At 44.1% G+C, this 18,644-nt stretch overlaps 1 protein-coding gene across 2 annotated transcripts in view; it reads left to right on the top strand.

Annotated features, from left to right (window-relative positions):
- The first annotated feature begins 4,272 nt into the window (after positions 1–4,272).
- The window catches only part of CARD19 (caspase recruitment domain family member 19), a 49,136-nt gene continuing 34,764 nt past the window's right edge, over positions 4,273–18,644 (top strand). For both annotated transcript variants that reach the window (XM_030568937.1, XM_030568934.1), the window contains exon 1: positions 4,273–4,372. In XM_030568937.1, the coding sequence (XP_030424797.1) occupies positions 4,357–4,372 (16 nt within the window). In that variant the 5' untranslated portion in view covers positions 4,273–4,356. The remainder of the gene's footprint in view (positions 4,373–18,644) is intronic.

The raw sequence follows: 18,644 nt of genomic DNA, 5'->3' as shown, positions 1-18,644 counted from the left end.
TACAGTTTGGTTCAATGGCTCTTAGCACCCCCACAATATAAATTGTTCCAATGTCACTGCTTGGATGACTAGTTTGCCTCAGATTACCGTAACATTACAAAGAGAAGTCCTAGGTCCAGAAGGAGCTGTAATGAAAGCACATGGCTGTTGTATAAACTCCAAAGTGATCCTTTGGATTTGTACTGGGGTAAGTTTGTTTCCAAAGGTCATTGTTTGTTATGTTCCTCTCAAAGGGCTCCATGAAAATCCCAGCTCCATTTCAAATAGATTGTTGCTTCTTAACAAACTGGGGGCTATGGCTTTCTGGATATGTACCTTTTTTTCAAAAGTGGGAAATTATAGATAACCCCTTACTCAGTTTTCTGTTACACAATTTAAAAAAACATGAGTTTTACTGCAACTTCTAAATTATCTATTGTTTCCCAACACTGTGAAATCTGTATATTTCAAATACATTTTTTAAACTTTTCATGAAATTAAAACTTTCCCTTAAAATCCAGGGAGATATTCAATTCATGCTGACTTGTTTACATATGTTGACATTCTATTAACAATGCTGCTGCAATTTAAATAACTGTTACAGAAAGCAGCACTATTACTGTATACATAGTTTTATGACACGCACATTTTTTCTTTCTATTAAGAAAAGGAAATTCTCAAACAAAAATTTGTGTTTAATATTAGTTAAGGCTTCCCTCCATAATAAACTAAACCATAAAAAATTAAGAAATAGACAATACACATTGTGTATTTAAGGGTTAAAAAGCTGCCATCAAACACTCCCAAATTAGGATATGCAAGAATGAACATTGCCCATGAAACCTTAATTCAGCCCTCCTGTTCACATGCACTACGATACAGCTTTTAACTACCACCGCCCTGGAGACTGCCCCTGCCTCCAAGTTCCTATGTGTTGCTCAGCAAGTCACTTGCACCAGACTTTTCACAGGTAGTCACTTCTACATGTAATTAAAGACTGTATCGTAATTAATATCCAAGAAGGCCGAATTAAGGTTGCATTGCATGGGCAACATTAATTCTGGAGTTTCCTGACTTGTGTGTGTTTGACTTTGCAGCATTTTAATCCTTCATTTTGTATTTCCAATTTTTTTATGGTTTCATTTATTGATGAGAGCTACCTTAACTAATATCAACAAGAGGGTTTTTCTCCCCTATATATATATATATGTATATATATAGTTTCTAGCCCTAATGATTACAAAGAAACTCTTCTGAATGTGAAAAGAGCACAATCCAATGTTGTGGTGAGAATCTGCAGGAGACAAAGGGTCTGTGATAATAGTTGTAAGAGAGATCTGAACTCCCCTCATTTATCTTAATGGGGTGCTCACTGAAAACTGTATTTAGAGGACAATGCAAGTCTCACCATTGTTCACAGTTTATTTTACAGGCATGAGGTGTTGGAGGAATACTGACACGCTTCATATCCTAGGGAGATGAGAACAGGAAATCCCAGATAAACAGAGACCCAGAGAATCACTACAGTGTCTCTGCAATAGCCGGTTTCATCTCACCTTGATCTCAGCTACCCATCTGACTGAATATTGCAAGGCACAAAAATACCCAAAAGAGAACAGATGGACCAGAGAACTGCAAACAAGTTATTCCACAGATGAGACCCAGAAGACAGTGATTGACAAGGGAAAAAGTAAGGTCTCTCTGAAAAGTTTCTTTTTTAAAATTTAACATTTCAAAGTCTTTTTTAATGTATTATCTTCTTTCCTCCTTTTAAAAACATGTTTAGAAATCTTTTGGAGACAAATTAGTGTGTTTTTATTCTGATCTGCCACCGAGCTACCCTTCTGCCCCATGCACTGACCAGGAAAGAGAAACTCAGGAAGGGAAGAAGCGGGACCAGGGAAAGGATCTAGAGGTGATAAGGGAAGGTTGCAAGGAAGAGACGCTAAGGGTGGGAGTGAAAGCAGAAGGCTCCAGAATGGTGGAGAGAGGAAGCAGCCAGGTCCCAGGCTGTGGAGACTGGGGGATGGTTTTGGGGAGGAGGAAAGTTGCTGGCCCCAGAGGGAAGCAGCAAGCTCCAGAAAGGGGAGTAAGTTCAAGGATTCCAGGAAGGAGAGGGAAGCAAAAAACCAAGGGCTGGTGGGTTGGGGTTGAGGGGTGTGTGTGTGGAGTGGGTACTAAAAGCTCTAGGTGCAATATAGTTTTTTTACTATGCGGCAGAATTACATCTTCTATCTTTAGGGTCCGATTCTGCCTGGATTATACCCTACGCAACATCAGTGGTTTTATGCAAACTATTTTGGCCAAATCCTATTTCCCCTTGTTATGCAAATAGCTTCATTTGCTTCTCATTGTACTCACATGAAGAGGTTGGTTTTGTATTTTGTAATAGAGCCTTGTTATGGAGAGAGATGATTTACAGAAGCTGTTGTTGGAAACTCCTTGTGTCATTATTTCACTGCCTTTGGTCATTTCTAAAGTCGTTTGCTAACTGGTATGTGTGTATCTGAACTGGTGGGAACCTATCCATTCAATTCCCACACTGCTACCTGCTTGGAAACCATTCCAGAAACCTGATTCTCCACTGCCTTACACCAGCTTATGCTAATGTATGGAATTGCACCAGCATAAAATTTGTGAAAGAGTGCACAACCAGGCTCTGAAAGTACATCTACTACAGAATTCAGCTGTCCGCTGAAGTCCTGATCCTGCAAAGACTTAAGCACATGTGTAATAGGGACTGCTCATTAAGGTTGAGGATGTATGGAAGTGTTTGCAGGATTGAGACCTTGCTTAGTGTTTCCCACAGAAAGCATTTTGCCTCCATGCTCAAGAATCTGTAGTGGCTTCCAATCCATTTCCACGTCCTGGGTTTAATTTAAAAGTCTTTTGTGGTTGGCATTCTGGCTGCATCTCCCCTTCATCCTTCCCTGACAGTGGAGATCAGCTTGAGGCATCAAGCTAACAGTTCAAATATTTCCATACAAGGAGTCTGGGAAAGAAAAGCCTTCAAATGTGGATTTTTTCCCCTCCACTCTGGTGGAGTCTGAGTTTGTGACCTTTTGGGGCTTTCAGAAAGTCTAATTTATTTACACGTTAGGGGTGGAGATTTGAGGCTTGTGGGGTGAGAGGAGGGTTGTTTGTTTTTTGGTGTGGGGATTTCTTTGAATCAACACCATCAATTAATTCATTTTGTGTGATCGTGCATTGTTAGAATTTGACATGGGCTGAGACATTGTGGCAAGTGTATTTTCAAACTTTGAACATATGCATGTACATATATGCCTCTGGGAGTTCCTTATCCCATACATTCTCAACTGAACAAACATGGTAATGCTTGTAATAACATCTATCCAGCTGATTGATGACTTTCCCCTAAGGCTTACACATGTTGAATTTCCCAGTACACCCAAAACAGGACATGCTCCAGTTTTCCATTGTTGATGTCCTGTCCTATCATTTTGTTTTAGTGTAGGGAATGGAATGTCAAGGGACAATGTTGCCATTGAGCAGAATCAGGGTATTTTGATTCCTGGATGTGTGTAATAACACATGGAGGTGAGAGTGGTTCAGTTTTCAGGTCCAGATTCAAGCGTCCCTGAAGTTTGAGGCGTTCACATCTAGCAATTTAGTTTGACCTGTAACAGAGAAAGGGTCAAGTCCCAAAGTTTGCAACTGGCACAGAACTCCCCCCAAAATCCAGAGGTGTTTAGATTCAGGGGTTTACTTTGACTGACCTCCCTCCAGCTAATAAATAAACCATAAGGGCTAATGATGATGAGCCCTTAATCTATTCCACATACAAACCCATCCTACCTAGTCAAAACAGTCAAGAATCCTGCGATTTTCTGTAAAACCTGGATTTCTTCAGTTCCGAGCCTCCTCGTTCACCCTTTAAAATCAGCGGCAAAGCTCCCATTGGTGTTAATGAGAGTGGGATCTGGCCCACATCCAGGGGTGGCTCCAGGCCCCAGCACGCCAAGCGCGTGCTTGGGGCGGCATGCCATGCGGGGCGCTCTGCCGGTCACTGGGAGGGCGGCAGGCAGGGTGCCTTCGGCGGCATGCCTGCAGAGGGTCCCACTGGTCCCGCGGCTCCGGTGGACGCCGTGCTTGGGGCAGCGAAATGTCTAGAACCGCCCCTGCCCACATCTGAACATTTCTCCCCTCACAGCAGTTTCCCTTACTGGCTTTTTCTTCTCTTCTAAGCACACAAGGGAGGCCTCTGCTGGTCACAAAAAGCCTTACGTGACTCTCAGTGACTTTACTTTCATTTTATTTACTAGTCAGTGACCTCTCTGTTCATCGAAGCAGGGATACAACTTTTTCTCAGTTTTACATATTTCAGACATAACAGGAAAGCCGTGAGACCCATGGACAATGCCCTACAGGACATGTAAGTGACCAACATTTTTATATGAAATGTTTTCAGCAGAATAAATGGTTTGACTTTCAAAGTCAGATGAAGCAAAACAACAGATCATGAAGAACAGAGCGAGGAGGGGTGAGAGATTGGGCAGAGGAGTGGCTGGTAGTTTGATGAATGCTGAGATTTTTCCTTTTTGGATTCTGTTTTGCAAATCGTCCACTAACACTTGTTGCTGGGAGTTTAGTGGGTAATCTGATCCTTGAAAAATTGTCAGCAGTCATTTTATTTTCTTAACACAGACAGAGATTTCATTAGACGTACTTCCTGCACTGCCCTATCCAGCTGGGAAAAAATGAAATCTTACTGTGAGTTAATGCATAACTGATAATATCATGTATTTTCTCATTCTGATTCGAGGAGACAATGGCAACAATTAAGAAATAAAATAATTAAATTAAATAAAACAAGTATTTCTGCTTAGCACAGGGAAAAAATCAGCACACTCCATTGAGATTAGCTAATCAGGAAGTAGGAATGCTTGTCCTTTAAACTGTTACTGTGGAAAATAAAACACATTGGTTGGCAGGTCATTTATACTGTTTGCTGAATTAGGAGATAAAAATCAAAGATGAATCTCTGCATAGGAAATTAATTGGCCTCCACTGACATAGCATGTCTGCCATCGGCAGGGAGCAAGGGAGCTGGAAATTGCAGCTCTTAGACATAGCAGTTTTTAAATGAGCATTATTCTACTCCTAGGCTGTAATGGTTTTTAAGTGGCATTAAGCTTACAGCGGGATACTTATATTAATATTGAAAATGCACACATCATGTCCAGTTAGGCTCTTAGACTATCACGGATCTGGCTCTGGGTGGGTTTTCCAGTGCGATGCTCCTGCCCCGTACGTGCCACATCATAGTTATGCCTATGCATATGTTTGGTTGTCTGTAGCAGCTGGGCATACTTTTCATTGTCTTAACACGATACATATATTTGGTTGTCCATACTTAAGTGTTTTTGTATCCACTGTATGACTCATTCTGATTGGCCAATCCAGATTGGGTCCCCAGAAGAATTCTCTTTACCAATAAATAACATAATTCTGATTAGACTTACAAAAGTCATACCCATTCATATGCTGAAATGGCATCTACATGGGACTGGAACTCTTCTGTCTTTCTGAAGGGTATGTCATGCCAGAAGGATATTAAACTCTAAGCTGAGAGCTAGAGCCCTGGAAACAAGAATCAGGGAATTAAAGTGATCCTGAAGACAACTCTTGATTCAGGGCCCAATCTATCTCCCTTTGCTCAAATCTTGCCTCCAGCACACAACATAAGCAGTTGAACTGTGCACTGGGGATCTCTCTAGGATATGGGTAGTCAACAGATGGATTGGGGGCCAAATCCAGACCGCCAGACACTTTTGAACAGACCCCCAACCTTTTCATTTAGTTATTAACTTTATGGTTGTTTTTATTATTATTTATGATTACTATTTATTATTATTTTCTCTGGAGGCTGGACCTTGACTATACCTTTAACTAAGAAATGTGGACCTTGACAAAAATAATTGACTACCCCTGCTCCAGGAGCTGGGTGGGGGTGATGGGAAGTAATTCTTCCTCCACAAGACCATGGAGTGGCAGCAGAGCCATTCTGCAGCTAGTTCTCCATTCTCAGCCTAGGAACAGACTTTATGGTGCCTGCACTCCACACCATAAAGGGGGAAAACTGGTGGATTCACAGAATGGCAAAACCACAAGCCCCCATCTAGCCTCTGTATGGCAGCATAATGGGATCTGGGCTCTGTAGCACACTGGAGATGCATACCCCCTCTGCAGGCTCTAGAAATCCTGTCTTCCCATAGAGGGGCTCTTCTGTGCAGCACAGAATCTCCCCCCAGTATCTTTGGTTAAATGATCCAGAAGTTAAAAAGTAAAGATGGGTCTCAACTGTAACCTCAGATCTAAACATCCCAAACAGTGAGGAATGTTGGTTCCATGTACAAACATTGCTGCTCTGAGCTGTCCATAATCAAAAGATTCCTTCGGAACTCATATGAGCAGTTTAGACTCCTGTGGGTGTGAAGTGCTCTTGAGCAAGTCAATGCTGCATTCTGCTGTGGATCACTGAGTGTTAAAACTGCACCTTGGAGTGCAAATATCATAAATGCTGGGCACAGAATAGGCCTGATCCAAAGCCATTGTGTTCAGTGGGATTCTATCCACTTAATACAATAGGCTTTGGATCACGCCCAAAGAGCTTTAAACTCCCAACAGCAAAAGGGAGGCCTGCTGGTGGTAGAATTTGCAGTCAGTTCTTGATGGCCATATAACCATGTACATACAAAGAGGGTGAGGTGTCCTTAAATCCATCAGCTGGGATGGTCATACAAAATACAGCCAATCAACCTTTACTTTCTCCAGGATGGAGTCAGGGAAATAAATATGGCTAGAAGTTCAAAGGAAAAATACCAAAGTGATTCCTCGCCAGGTCTCTCTCAATGGGCATGCATAAACAACAGGTCCCAAGACAGCTGCTGGGTCAGAATCTCTAAGAGTATGTGAGTGCATGTTTTATTATGTCTATTTTTATCTGATAGCAAAATCGTTTGGAGTCAAGTGATCCATTTGCCTTTCACCCTTCAGATACTATACGATTTCTGCCTTGAAAATAGTGTAATTCATGCTAAAAGTCTCTTTACACCTATTGAAGGCTGTCTTCTTACAGTATCTCTTGGAGGTATGGAATGTAAGCAAGCCAGTCCATTCTGTAAAAGCAGCAAAGAGTCCTGTGGCACCTTATAGACTAACAGACGTTTTGGAGCATGAGCTTTCGTGGGTGAATATCCACTTTGTCAGATGCATGTAGTGGAAATTTCCAGGGGCAGGTATATATATGCAGGCAAGCTAGAGATAATGAGGTAGTTCAATCAGGGAGGACGAGGCCCTGTTCTAGCAGTTGAGGTGTGAAAACCAAGGGAGGAGAAACTGGTTTTGTAATTGGCAAGCCATTCACAGTCTTTGTTTAATCCTGAGCTGATGGTGTCAAATTTGCAGATGAACTGAAGCTCAGCAGTTTCTCTTTGAAGTCTGGTCCTGAAGTTTTTTTGCTGCAGGATGGCCACCTTAAGGTCTGCTATAGTGTGGCCAGGGAGGTTGAAGTGTTCTCCTACAGGTTTTTGTTTATTGCCATTACTAATATCTGATTTGTGTCCATTTATCCTTTTCCGTAGAGACTGTCCAGTGTGGCCGATGTACATAGCAGAGGGGCATTGCTGGCATATGATGGCATATATTACATTGGCGGACGTGCAGATGAATGAACCGGTGATGGTGTGGCTGATCTGGTTAGGTCCTGTGATGATGCCGCTGGTGTAGATATGTGGGCAGTGTTGGCATCGAGGTTTGTTGCATGGATTGGTTCCTGAGCTAGAGTTACTATGGTGCGGTGTGCAGTTACTGGTGAGAATGTGTTTCAAGTTGGCAGGTTACCTGTGGGCGAGGACTGGCTTGCCACCCAAGGCCTGTGAAAGTGTGGGATCATTGTCCAGGATGGGTTGTAGGTCCCTGATGATGCGTTGGAGAGGTTTTAGCTGGGGACTGTATGTGATGGCCAGTGGTGTCCTGTTGGTTTCTTTCTTGGGTTTGTCTTGCAGTAGGAGAATTCTGGGTACACGTCTGGCTCTGTTGATCTGTTTCCTTATTTCCTCATGCGGGTATTGTAGTTTTGAGAATGCTTGGTGGAGATTTTGTAGGTGTTGGTCTCTGTCTGAGGGGTTAGAGCAGATGCGGTTGTACCTCAGTGCTTGGCTGTAGACAATGGATTGTGTGATGTGCCCGGGATGGAAGCTGAAGGCATGAAGGTAGGCATAGTGGTCGGTAGGTTTTCGGTATAGGGTGGTGGTAACGTGACCATCACTTATTTGCACCCTGGTGTCTAGGAAGTGGACCTCCTGCGTAGATTGGTCCAGGCTGAGGTTGATGGTGGGGTGGAAGCTGTTGAAATCGTGGTGGAATTTTTCCAGAGACTCCTTCCCATGGGTCCAGATAGGGCCGCCTTAGGATTTATGGTGCCCTAGGCGAGATTATTAAACTGGTGCCCCTGTGCCTGATCTGCTCTTAGCAACACAAACATAAGCTTACAGTATTGGAAAACTTGCCACATTCACGTTATTAAAACCAGTTTAACTTAATTAAGCACACTGTAATGCTGATGGACTAGCACTAAAGAAGCAGCACTATAGAAAAAATTCTGATGACAGAATGATGCAAATTTTTTTTTAATTTATCAAAATTTTATTGGAAATTTATATGAAGAGGTATTGAAACAAAGATTTGTTTTTAATTAAAAGCAATCTTTCTGGCTTTTTTGGCTGCAAAATCAGTAATAATGTCATCGTATAACAAAGACAAAGTCGTGTCTTGTTCGATTGCAAGAATAGCAAGACCAGTTAAGCGTTCCTGACTCATTGTAGAGTGGAGATAGTTTTTAATGAGCTTTAGTTTTGAGAAACTCCGTTCTCCTGACGCTACTGTTAAAGGAATTGTCAGTACAATACGAGTGGAAATGTACACATTAGGATATATGTCAACAAGTTTGCGGGTATGAATAAACTGTACAATGTCCATCACCGATTTTGCATGTGGCAACATTGATGACAGTGTACTCAATTCTTCGTACAGTTCAAGTCCATTTAAATCAAAACTATCACCGTGCTTCAGGAGGCTCTCTAGGTTCTTGCACTTTGTCATTAGTTGCTCTTGTTTTCCTATTTTGTTGAATTTAGTTAAGTCATACAAAAATCCAAACTGTTCATGGTGTACTTGCAAGGTATTATACCTTTCATCAACAGCAGATACTGCTTTATCCATCACAACATTAAAAAATTCAACCTCAAATTTCTTTTCTGGATCGTCTATGGGCATGATCTGTTGTACAGATTCTTCACAAAGAAGTGTCCCTGGCCTTTTTAACTCATATTAACTATGTATTTACTTTATGAAAGTTGGAGAAAACATTGTGAAAACGTAAAACATTGGCTGCCCAACTTCTGGGTTGGCAAAAGTTATACTGACTCACAGGGAAAAAAAAAAGCAGGAGAATCTTAGTACAACATATGGTCACTCTATACCAGGGGTCGGGTCGGCAACCTTTCAGAAGTGGTGTGCCAAGTTCACTGTAATTTAAGGTTTCTCGTGCCAGTAATACATTTTAATGTTTGTAGAAGGTTTCTCTCTATGTCTATATTATATAAATAAACTATTGTTATTATCTGAGGTCTTGGCCACCGGTCCTGCTCAGGCCACTGCCAGCTGAGTAAATGAAACCCCAAACCGGCAGCGGGCTGGTGGCTGAAACCCTAGACAAGGATCCCAGGCTCTGCTCAGCCCGCTGCTAGTCTGAGGTTCTTACCACCAACTCCTGCCAGCCAGGATCCCGGCCGCCAATCCCTCCTCAGCCCGCTACCAGCCTGGGATTCTGCTCACCCAGGCTGGCAGGAGGCAGAGTGGGGCTGGCGGCTGAGCTCCTGACTGCCAAGGGGCCGGCAGCCGGAACCCTGGAGTAGCAGTAGGCTGAGTGCTGCTGGCACCCCAGACTGGCAGCAGACTGAGCCACTCAACCCCCCATCGGCCCTGCTCAGTCCGCCACCAGCCCACTCAGCCCGCTGCCGGCTGAGTGAATGGAACCCCAGGCTGACAGCAGGTTGAGTGGTTCGGCTGGCCTGCTCAGCCCACTGCCAGCCTGGGGTTCCTTGGGGGTCCCCAGGCCAGCAGCAGGTGCTGAGTGGGGCCGATGGCTGGTATTCCAGCTGGCAATAGGGCAGCAGCCGGAACCCCAGAGCAGTGATGGGCTGAGCCGCTCAGCCTGCTGCTGCTGCACACCATCAAAAATCAGCTCACCTGCCACCTTTGACACGTGTGCCATAGGTTGCCAACCCCTGCTTTATACACTAGTAAGAAGATGAACATATTACAGTTGTTGGGCTCTTATCAGGAGTAACAGGCTATAGGAAAGTCAGTCAACATTTTTTGTTTCTCTGATGAAAACTGGCCCACTCCCTGCCTCAAACCAAAGCTGTCACTAATTGTCAACAACTTAATTTTCTGTTTTTGGCTAAGATATTGATTTTTTTTAAATAATATTGAAATTGGATTCAGGATTGTTAGCAAGAATTTTTGGCAAACAAAGTTGTTAAATGACAATCTAAATGGCAACACAGTACTGCTTTCATGCTTGGCTCACCCCCCCAGTCCGCTGGTCCAACAGCTGCAGTAGAGGAGGAGATAGGTGGAAAACTGCAGGACCTCAAAATCCACCTCTTGGGGTGCAGAGTGGCAACAGCAGCAGCAAACCCTCAGGTCCAATCACACACCAATGGGCACCACCACCAGCCTTATGGACCATGGTGAAGTTAGCACAGCATCTGATCTCAGGGACAGGGCACCCATGGAGCCAGAGCAGCTCATCCTGCCTTATGCAGCTCCCCCCGGATGAGATGGATAGCTGGCAGCTGCCAGCCCGGGGGAGAGGCACTCCCCAGCTAGGGTGGCCAGATCCAGATGTCCTGATTTTATAGGGCCAGTCCCGATATTTGGGGCTTTGTCTTATATAGGCACCAACTACCCCCACCTAGAGTGACCAGACAGAAAGTGTGTAAAATCAGGACAGGGATGGGGGGGGGTAAAAGGAGCCTATATAAGAAAAAGACCCCAAAATTGGGACTGTCCCTGTAAAATAGGGATATCTGCTCACCCTACCCCAATCCCGATTTGTCACACATCTGGCTAACCCCATCCAAACCCTGTGTGACATTCCAATTCTGGCTGCCTGCCCAGGAAGTGAGTTACTTTCACTTTCATTCCTCAGCAAGCAGCCAGCCTCGCCTCCCCCCCAGCACTTCACCCAACCTAGCCCTGACGGAGGGGAGGGAGGAGAGAGAGAGGGGTGCTCCTGGGGAGGAGGGAGAAAGGAGGGGGTGCCTCCGTGGGGCGGGGGGAGAAGAATGGATGTTATGGGAGACAACAAAGGATACTGGTTCCAGAGCCACAGAGCCTGCCTCACCTGACCCTCAGCCGGGGGGAAAGAGTCACACTCACAGGTGAGCTCCTTTCCCAACCCCACCCCTTCCCCTTCCCAGAGACCCCAGCAGCCAATCCCGTCCCTCAGACTGTGCTGCATTCGGCTCTCTCTAGGACCCAGCAGCCCTACTTCTACACTGTCTGGGCTGCCTGCTGAGTGGTGCCCCCAGGCAGTGTGGGGCCCTACGCCGTTGCCTATTCTGCCTATGCCTAAGGACGGCCCTGGTCCAGATGATGAAGATGTCATCAATGTAGTGTAGGTAGAGAAGAGGCGTGAGTGGACGAGAGCTGAGGAAGCGTTGTTCCAGTTCAGCCATAAAAATATTGGCATACTGTGGGGCCATGCGGGTGCCCATAGCTGTGCCACTGATCTGGAGATATATATTGTCATCAAATTTGAAATAGTTGTGTGTGAGGATAAAGGCACAGAGCTCAGCAGCCAGTTGTGCTGTAGCATCATCAGGGATACTGTTCCTGACACCTTGTATTCCATCTGTGTGTGGGATGTTTGTGTAGAGAGCCTCTACATCCATGGTGGCTAGGATAGTGTTTTCTGGAAGGTCACCAATGCATTGTCGTTTCCTCAGGAAATCAGTGGTGTCACGGAGATAGCTGGGAGTGCTGGTGGCATAGGGTCTGAGTAGAGAGTCCACATATCCAGACAGTCCTTCAGTGAGAGTGCCAATGCCCGAGATGATGGGGCGTCCAGGATTTCTGGGTTTGTGGATCTTGGGTAGTAGATAGAATAACTCTGGTCAGGGCTCTAAGGGTATGTTGATTTGTTCCGGTGTTAGTGTAGGGAGTGTCCTGAGTAGATGTTGCAGCTGGATGTTATTAAATCATTATCTGAAAAGACAGTAGAATGTTTGACAAACAGAGCTCAGAGCACAGCAAGAGGCTAAGGGGACAATATCTTTTATGTGACTCAGAGGGTGTTCCTTCAGATCTGCATAGAATGGTCACGCATTGACAAGGCGCTGGACTGAAGTGTCTGGGGTAGAACACACTGGCCGACTTATTGCCCTGGTTTTAACCCCTTTATGATGATTGGAAAATCTGTGTTCCTCTTGAGTATAAATATTTCCTTTTGTCTTTTTGATGCAAGTCATAATTAGAAAACGTCTTCCTTCACCTTGGTATAACATCTTAGAAATGTACCTCTTCCAAAATGCTTTAATTTCATGAAATAATTTCCTTTACCTAGATTGTGCAGTTATTAGAAATCCACAGTAATAAATAATGTATCCAGTTCTTTATTGATTGCAGCATGCAGACTTGGTGGCTCAGCTTTCTTACTCTGACAAAGCTTGTCTGCAAGGGTGTCAGCCTCTTGTCTGCACCTGGCTGAGTAACGGAAGGTTCAGGGAATTTTGTGCTACAGTGAGTTTTTAAATGACACAGATCTATTCATGCTTTCTGCCTCATAAAGCTAATATATCCATATTTAATTAGAAGCTTCATTTGAAGCTCTTTCTTCAGCTGAGGGAAATTTATTCTTTTTTCCTAGGTTTGAAAATCCAGCTGTGAACTTTGGTTTGCCTTTCCTAGTTAAGCATAAATAAATGAGTCCACTTTTCTAATTGTCCAATTAAGATAAATTGTGCCTGGAAACAGAAACTGCATGTGCAAATTAGAAAAGCGCAAAAAATGTTTATGGGACACTTAAATTATATATGGATAAGTAAATCATTGTTACAAATTGTACAATTAATGAATTGCTTCAAAATTGGCAATTAATTCCTAAATTTGTATTCCCAGTTCAAACTGCAAGCAAGTTAAAATGTATTTATTATGTATCAATTTAAATATTTTACCTTTTGGTACAATAATGAGAATGGAAAAGAGGCATCAAAACTGTATCTGGTGCAGAGAGAAAATCCTACCTAAATAATTAATTACTTTGTAAGTTAACCTTTTATGTGTCACGCCTCCTGATCTAGTCAAAGTTCTGCCTCCAAAGGCTTGCCCGTTCTCTCTGTTGGAGCAGCAAGTCATAAAATTTACTTTCCTGGCCATGGTCAGTGCTGCTTTGAAACATTATGCAGTACTGGCTAGTACCTCAAAAAATTCACAGACCGTAGAACAGCAATATCAGAAATATAGCATAGTATGATGTAATGAATGGCTCCACAGCCTGACAGAACTTCAGGTTTGTAAGCGTGGGTGGAATTCAGATCTCCTTGCTCCTAAAGCCCAGGCCACAACTATTGGAAGTAAAGAAGAAACACCTGTAACTATAATCATAGTAAGGCTATTTTGTAACATGCATTTGTGGAGGGCTGGGGTTCCATCCAACAGGGGGGTAACATATTGTCAAGGATTTTTTCCCCGCTTTGAACTTTAGAGTACAAAAAGTGGGGACCTGCATGAACACTTCTAAGCTTAATTACTAGCTTGGATCTGATACGCTGCCACCAGCCAGAATTTAGTATCTGGCACACTTTCTGTTCCCCCAAAACCTTCCCTAGGGAACCCAGATCCAAATCCCTTGGATCTTAAAACAAGGAGAAATTAACCATCCCCCTCCTTTTCCCCCCGAGACTTTCCCCTCCCTGGGTTGCCTTGAGAGGCTTCACACAGATCCAAACTCCCTGGGTCTTAAAACAAGGAGGAATTAACCATCCCCCTTCCTTTCCCCCCACCAATCCCTGATGAGTTCAGACCCAATCCCTTGGATCTTAAAACAAGGAAAAATCAATCAATCAGATTCTTAAAAAGAAAGCTTTTAATTAAAGAAAGAAAAGGTAAAAATTATCTCTGTAAAATCAGGATGGAAAATGCTTTACAGGGTATTCAGATTTATATAGACCAGAGGGACCCCTCCCCCCCTGCCCAGCCTTAGATTCAAAGTTACAGCAAATAGAGATAAAAATCCTTCCAGCAAAAAGAAACACTTACAAGTTGAGAAAACAAACATAAGACTAATCTGCCTTGCCTGGCTATTACTTACAATTTTGAAACATGAGAGACTGATTCAGAAAGATTTGGAGAGCCTGGAATGATGTCCCGTCCCTCTCAGTCCCGAGAGCGAACAACAAACAAAACAAAAAGCACAAAGACTTCCCTCCACCAAGATTTGAAAGTATCTTGTCCCCCTATTGGTCCTCTGGTCAGGTGTCACCCAGGTTTACTGAGCTTCTTAACCCTTTACAGGTAAAAGAGACATTAACCCTTAACCATCTGTTTATGACACATCTGTTTATTATATTAGCTAATTCCGTATTTGTACTTCCTTTCCTCTTCGAATAGTGAGATTGTGACATCAGAGTAAAATGATGGATTGTGACATCACAAATGGTTCAGCAGCAGGTGGGGAATAGGTGAATGAGTTGGGGGGGAGGACTCAAGAAAGCTATCAGCACATAGATATCCATAATAAATATTAGAATTTCACCGTCCTCACTGAGACCAAAACTGTCATTGATTTCATAGACTACAGGAACAAGGCCATGACAACTAATGCCAAGTCTTTTATAACAGCTTATTCTAGCTATTTCTAGCTTATTCTCCTCCTAGCTAAAACCAACACCAGTTCTCCCCATCGCTTGTGAAGACAATGAATGTTTTGTATCTGCCATACGCACACACCAAGGAAATGGATCTTTGTTTTGTGTTTCAAAACTTAAAAATTCATAAGCAAATCTGCTTCCAGTGCAGGATGGCCTTGGTTGTGGCTAGCAACAAAATAAATCTCAGTATTCCTTAAAGTGAAACAGCAGTATTGGTATCCTCTTTCCATGCCAGCAGCACAGTACACGAATGATAAAAATTGTAGATTTACTTCCATAGAAATTCCCTTTTGCTTCTGCTGATGTAATATACTAGCAGAATATGTTAATCTTTATACCTATAGATCAAGAAATCTGTATGTGTTAAACTGAGTTAGTACTGCATAGACATTATAATGTCATTCAAGACTCTTGGGGTAAAGAAAAGTGCTACTGAAGTGCAAAACAAAAAAGATTGATACTATGTTGCCAGAAATAGGTTGCAAAATCATTGTCCTGTCAATTAACAGGTTTCCAGGTAGGCTAGCTTTCTGTTTAAGCTTATATGATTGACCAAGTTCATTGGGGCAATTCATGTGTGAAAGAGACAGATGTTCCAAAGAGCTGAGCATGTTGAATATGAGCTCTTTTGAAAATCTGCTCACCAGTGTCACAACGGGAGCTGCTGGGTGCTCAGTGCTTTCAAAAATCTGGCCCTCCATGTTTGCAGATCTGGTGACTTAGATCCTGAATTTGGTCTAGGTCAATGGTTTTCAGCTTTTTTTCATTTGCGGACCCCTAAAAAATTTCAAACAGACGTGTGAGACCCCTATGGAAATCTAGTCTGTGGACCCCCAATGTTCCCCAGACCATAGGTTGAAAACCACTGTCCACCTTTCATGGACTCTTTAGACCAGCATTTCTCAAATGCAGCCACCGAGGCCCCATGCAGCCACCAGGGTTTTTCTCGTGGCCACAGCCTCTGGGTGCTGATTGTGGGGGGAGGAGGGGAGGAAGCAGTGGAGCCACAAAGCCAGAGGAGCAGGCAGCCAGTGTTTGTTCCCCATCTTCCCAGGGATGGTGGGGTTCAGGCTTCCGGCTTCATCTCTGGGGTGGTGGGCTCTTCTGGCCACACAGCAGTAGGCTCTATCCTATGGCTGCAGGGCTTCGGGCTCTGGCCCCAGCCCCAGGCTAGCCACCCCTTTGCCCCTAGACTCTGCTGCCTCCCCTGATCCCCCCACTGCCTCCCTACCCACCTCCTCATCCAGGGCTTAATTTGTCCTCTGGCTTACCAGGGCTGAGTAAGTCTGTGTGAAAAGTGGTATTTGTATGTTTATGTCACTTTTCACTGCCTTTTAGCTATCGAGTCTGCTGATGTGAAAGGTGATATTAGCAAGCACACAAATATCATTAGCTAGCAAGTCATAACCCCCCCACAAAAACAACAACAAAAGACAAGAACATGCAAAGCACCTTTTTTGAGTCTCTATTCTGTTTAGATCAAGTAAAGAATACAGACAACTGTACATTATTTTTGTTATTAGGTCTGCAAAAAATCCTACATAAATCAATTAGACTGATTTGGACTTTTATATATACATATTTATTTGTTTTTCCAAATTTAATTCAGTATTTTAGGAAAAATTGTCAGAGCGGCCACCAGCAAGAGTTGGTGGCCACATTCTGAGGCTACCAAAATTTTTGTTGTGAGAACCCCTGCCTTAGACATAGTCCACAGACTACAGGTTGAAAACCAGTGGTCTAGGTGACTTTCTGTGAATAAATCATTTGCCTCGGTGAGTCAGCAGAATCCATTTAATCCTCCACCCTGCTCGCAGGGTGAGGTGTTTATTATAATATTCAAAGACAACAGGGGCAATCTTTTAAGCCCTTTTACAGTTTCATTGGCCATGTTGAGTGAAATGCAAAAGGTAAACAAGCAAGAAAAAACCGTAAAAACTGTAAAAATTCGGATTTACTAGAATCAATTCTTTGTAGGGATCCCCCTGACTTCTGTTTTTGTCCACTGGGGCTTCCACAAGGGAAGATTCTTTACAGATGTAGGTCTGTATATCTTTCCTATGTCTGTAAAGAATCTCCTCTTGAGCTAGCTCTCTGGGGTGTTGCCAGGCCCTGCTATCTCTTTACAGGTTAACAACAGCCACACTCTAACCCCCGAGTCCTTTGAGTATCTCCCTGGCATACCCAGCCCCTGATCCACTGGACACTCCCATAATTCCCAGAGGAACAATAAATCACCCCTTACTGGTTACACCATAGGACATAGCTCCGCTTCACATGCAGCATTTGGATGTATTTCTAGAGAAAGCAAACGTAAGTTTATTTAACAAAGCACAGAGAGTCGATTATTAGCGAGCAGAAATATTGGAAACAAAGGATAACATCAACAATTCAAATCAGAGCATGCACACTAGAGCAGTAGTTTTCAAACTTCTTTTCTGGGGACCCAGTTGAAGAAAAGTGTTGATGCCCGTGACCCAACGGAGCTGGGAATGAGGGGTTTGGGGTTTGGGAGGGGGCTCTGGGCTGGGTCAGGGGATTAGGGTGCAGGAGGGGGTCAGTGCTCTGGGCTGGGGGTGTAGGCTCTGAGGTGGGGCTGGGGATGAGGGTTTGGGGGGGGCTCAGGGCTCAGGCAGGGGATTGAGGCACGGGATTGGGGTGCGGACTTGCCTCCAGCAGCTACTGGTCAGCAGCACAGTGGGGGTGTTAAGGCAGGCTTCCTACCTGTCCTGGCAGCTCGGACCACGCTGTGTCTGAAGCGGCCAGCAGCAGGTCCAACTCATAGGCAAAGGCGCACAAGCGGCTCCATGCGGCTCTTGCCTGCAGGCACTGCTCTCCACCCCCAGTGCTCGGGGTGGGGACAGCGTGCAGAGCCACATGGCCCCCCTGCCTAGAAGCCAGACCTGCTGCTTGCCGCTTCCGGGGTGCAGTGCGGTGTCAGAGCAGGTACGCACTAGCCTGCCTTAGCTGGGCAGCACCATGGATGGGACTTCTAACATCCCAGTTGGCGGTGCTGACCAGAGCACAGGGCCGGCTCTAGGCACCAGCAAACCAAGCACGTGCTTGTGGCAGTACAATTTCAGGGTGGCATTCTGGACCTTTTTTTTTTTTTTTTTTTGCTTGCGGTGGCAAAAAACCCTAGAGCTGGCCCTGCCAGAGCGACCAAGTGCCTTACATGCCGCGACCCATTACTGGGTTGCGACCCGAACTTTGAAAAACGCTGCCCTAGAGCCTAATCTTAACTACCAAGCCATTGTCATGTCCTGTAGAACAAAAGCTCACCCCAAATCCTTCCAGCATACTACAGTCAGACATGGCTGTGAACTTCTGTTCATAGGACAAGTCACTCGGTCTTCTTGCCTCCTCTGTGGAAAGATGCAGAGTTTGTCTTTGTCCCTACAGTAATAGTCCACAAATCCATTGTCTTCACTTGCAAACAGGATAACTGCTGCTGCTTGTGTTTTCCTGTCTGGAGTCTCCCCTAGAGAGTTTACAATCACTTGTTTATCATTTTGCTCAGATTGTAATTAAGCGTTCATTATGAAGTGTACAACATTCAGTTTATATGTAGACCAACGAATAGATAAAATATCTTCTGCCTGAAAGAAACTTGTTTATCTCCTTCTGGTGACTGACCACAACTCATAGACCTTAAGAACATAAGTTCCAGTGTAGATACTTAACTCCTTCATATTATCCATACAT

The sequence above is a fragment of the Gopherus evgoodei genome, chromosome 7, assembly GCF_007399415.2.
Source record: "Gopherus evgoodei ecotype Sinaloan lineage chromosome 7, rGopEvg1_v1.p, whole genome shotgun sequence".
NCBI classification, from domain to species: Eukaryota; Metazoa; Chordata; order Testudines; family Testudinidae; genus Gopherus; species Gopherus evgoodei.
This window is presented reverse-complemented; position numbering and strand designations above follow the sequence as displayed.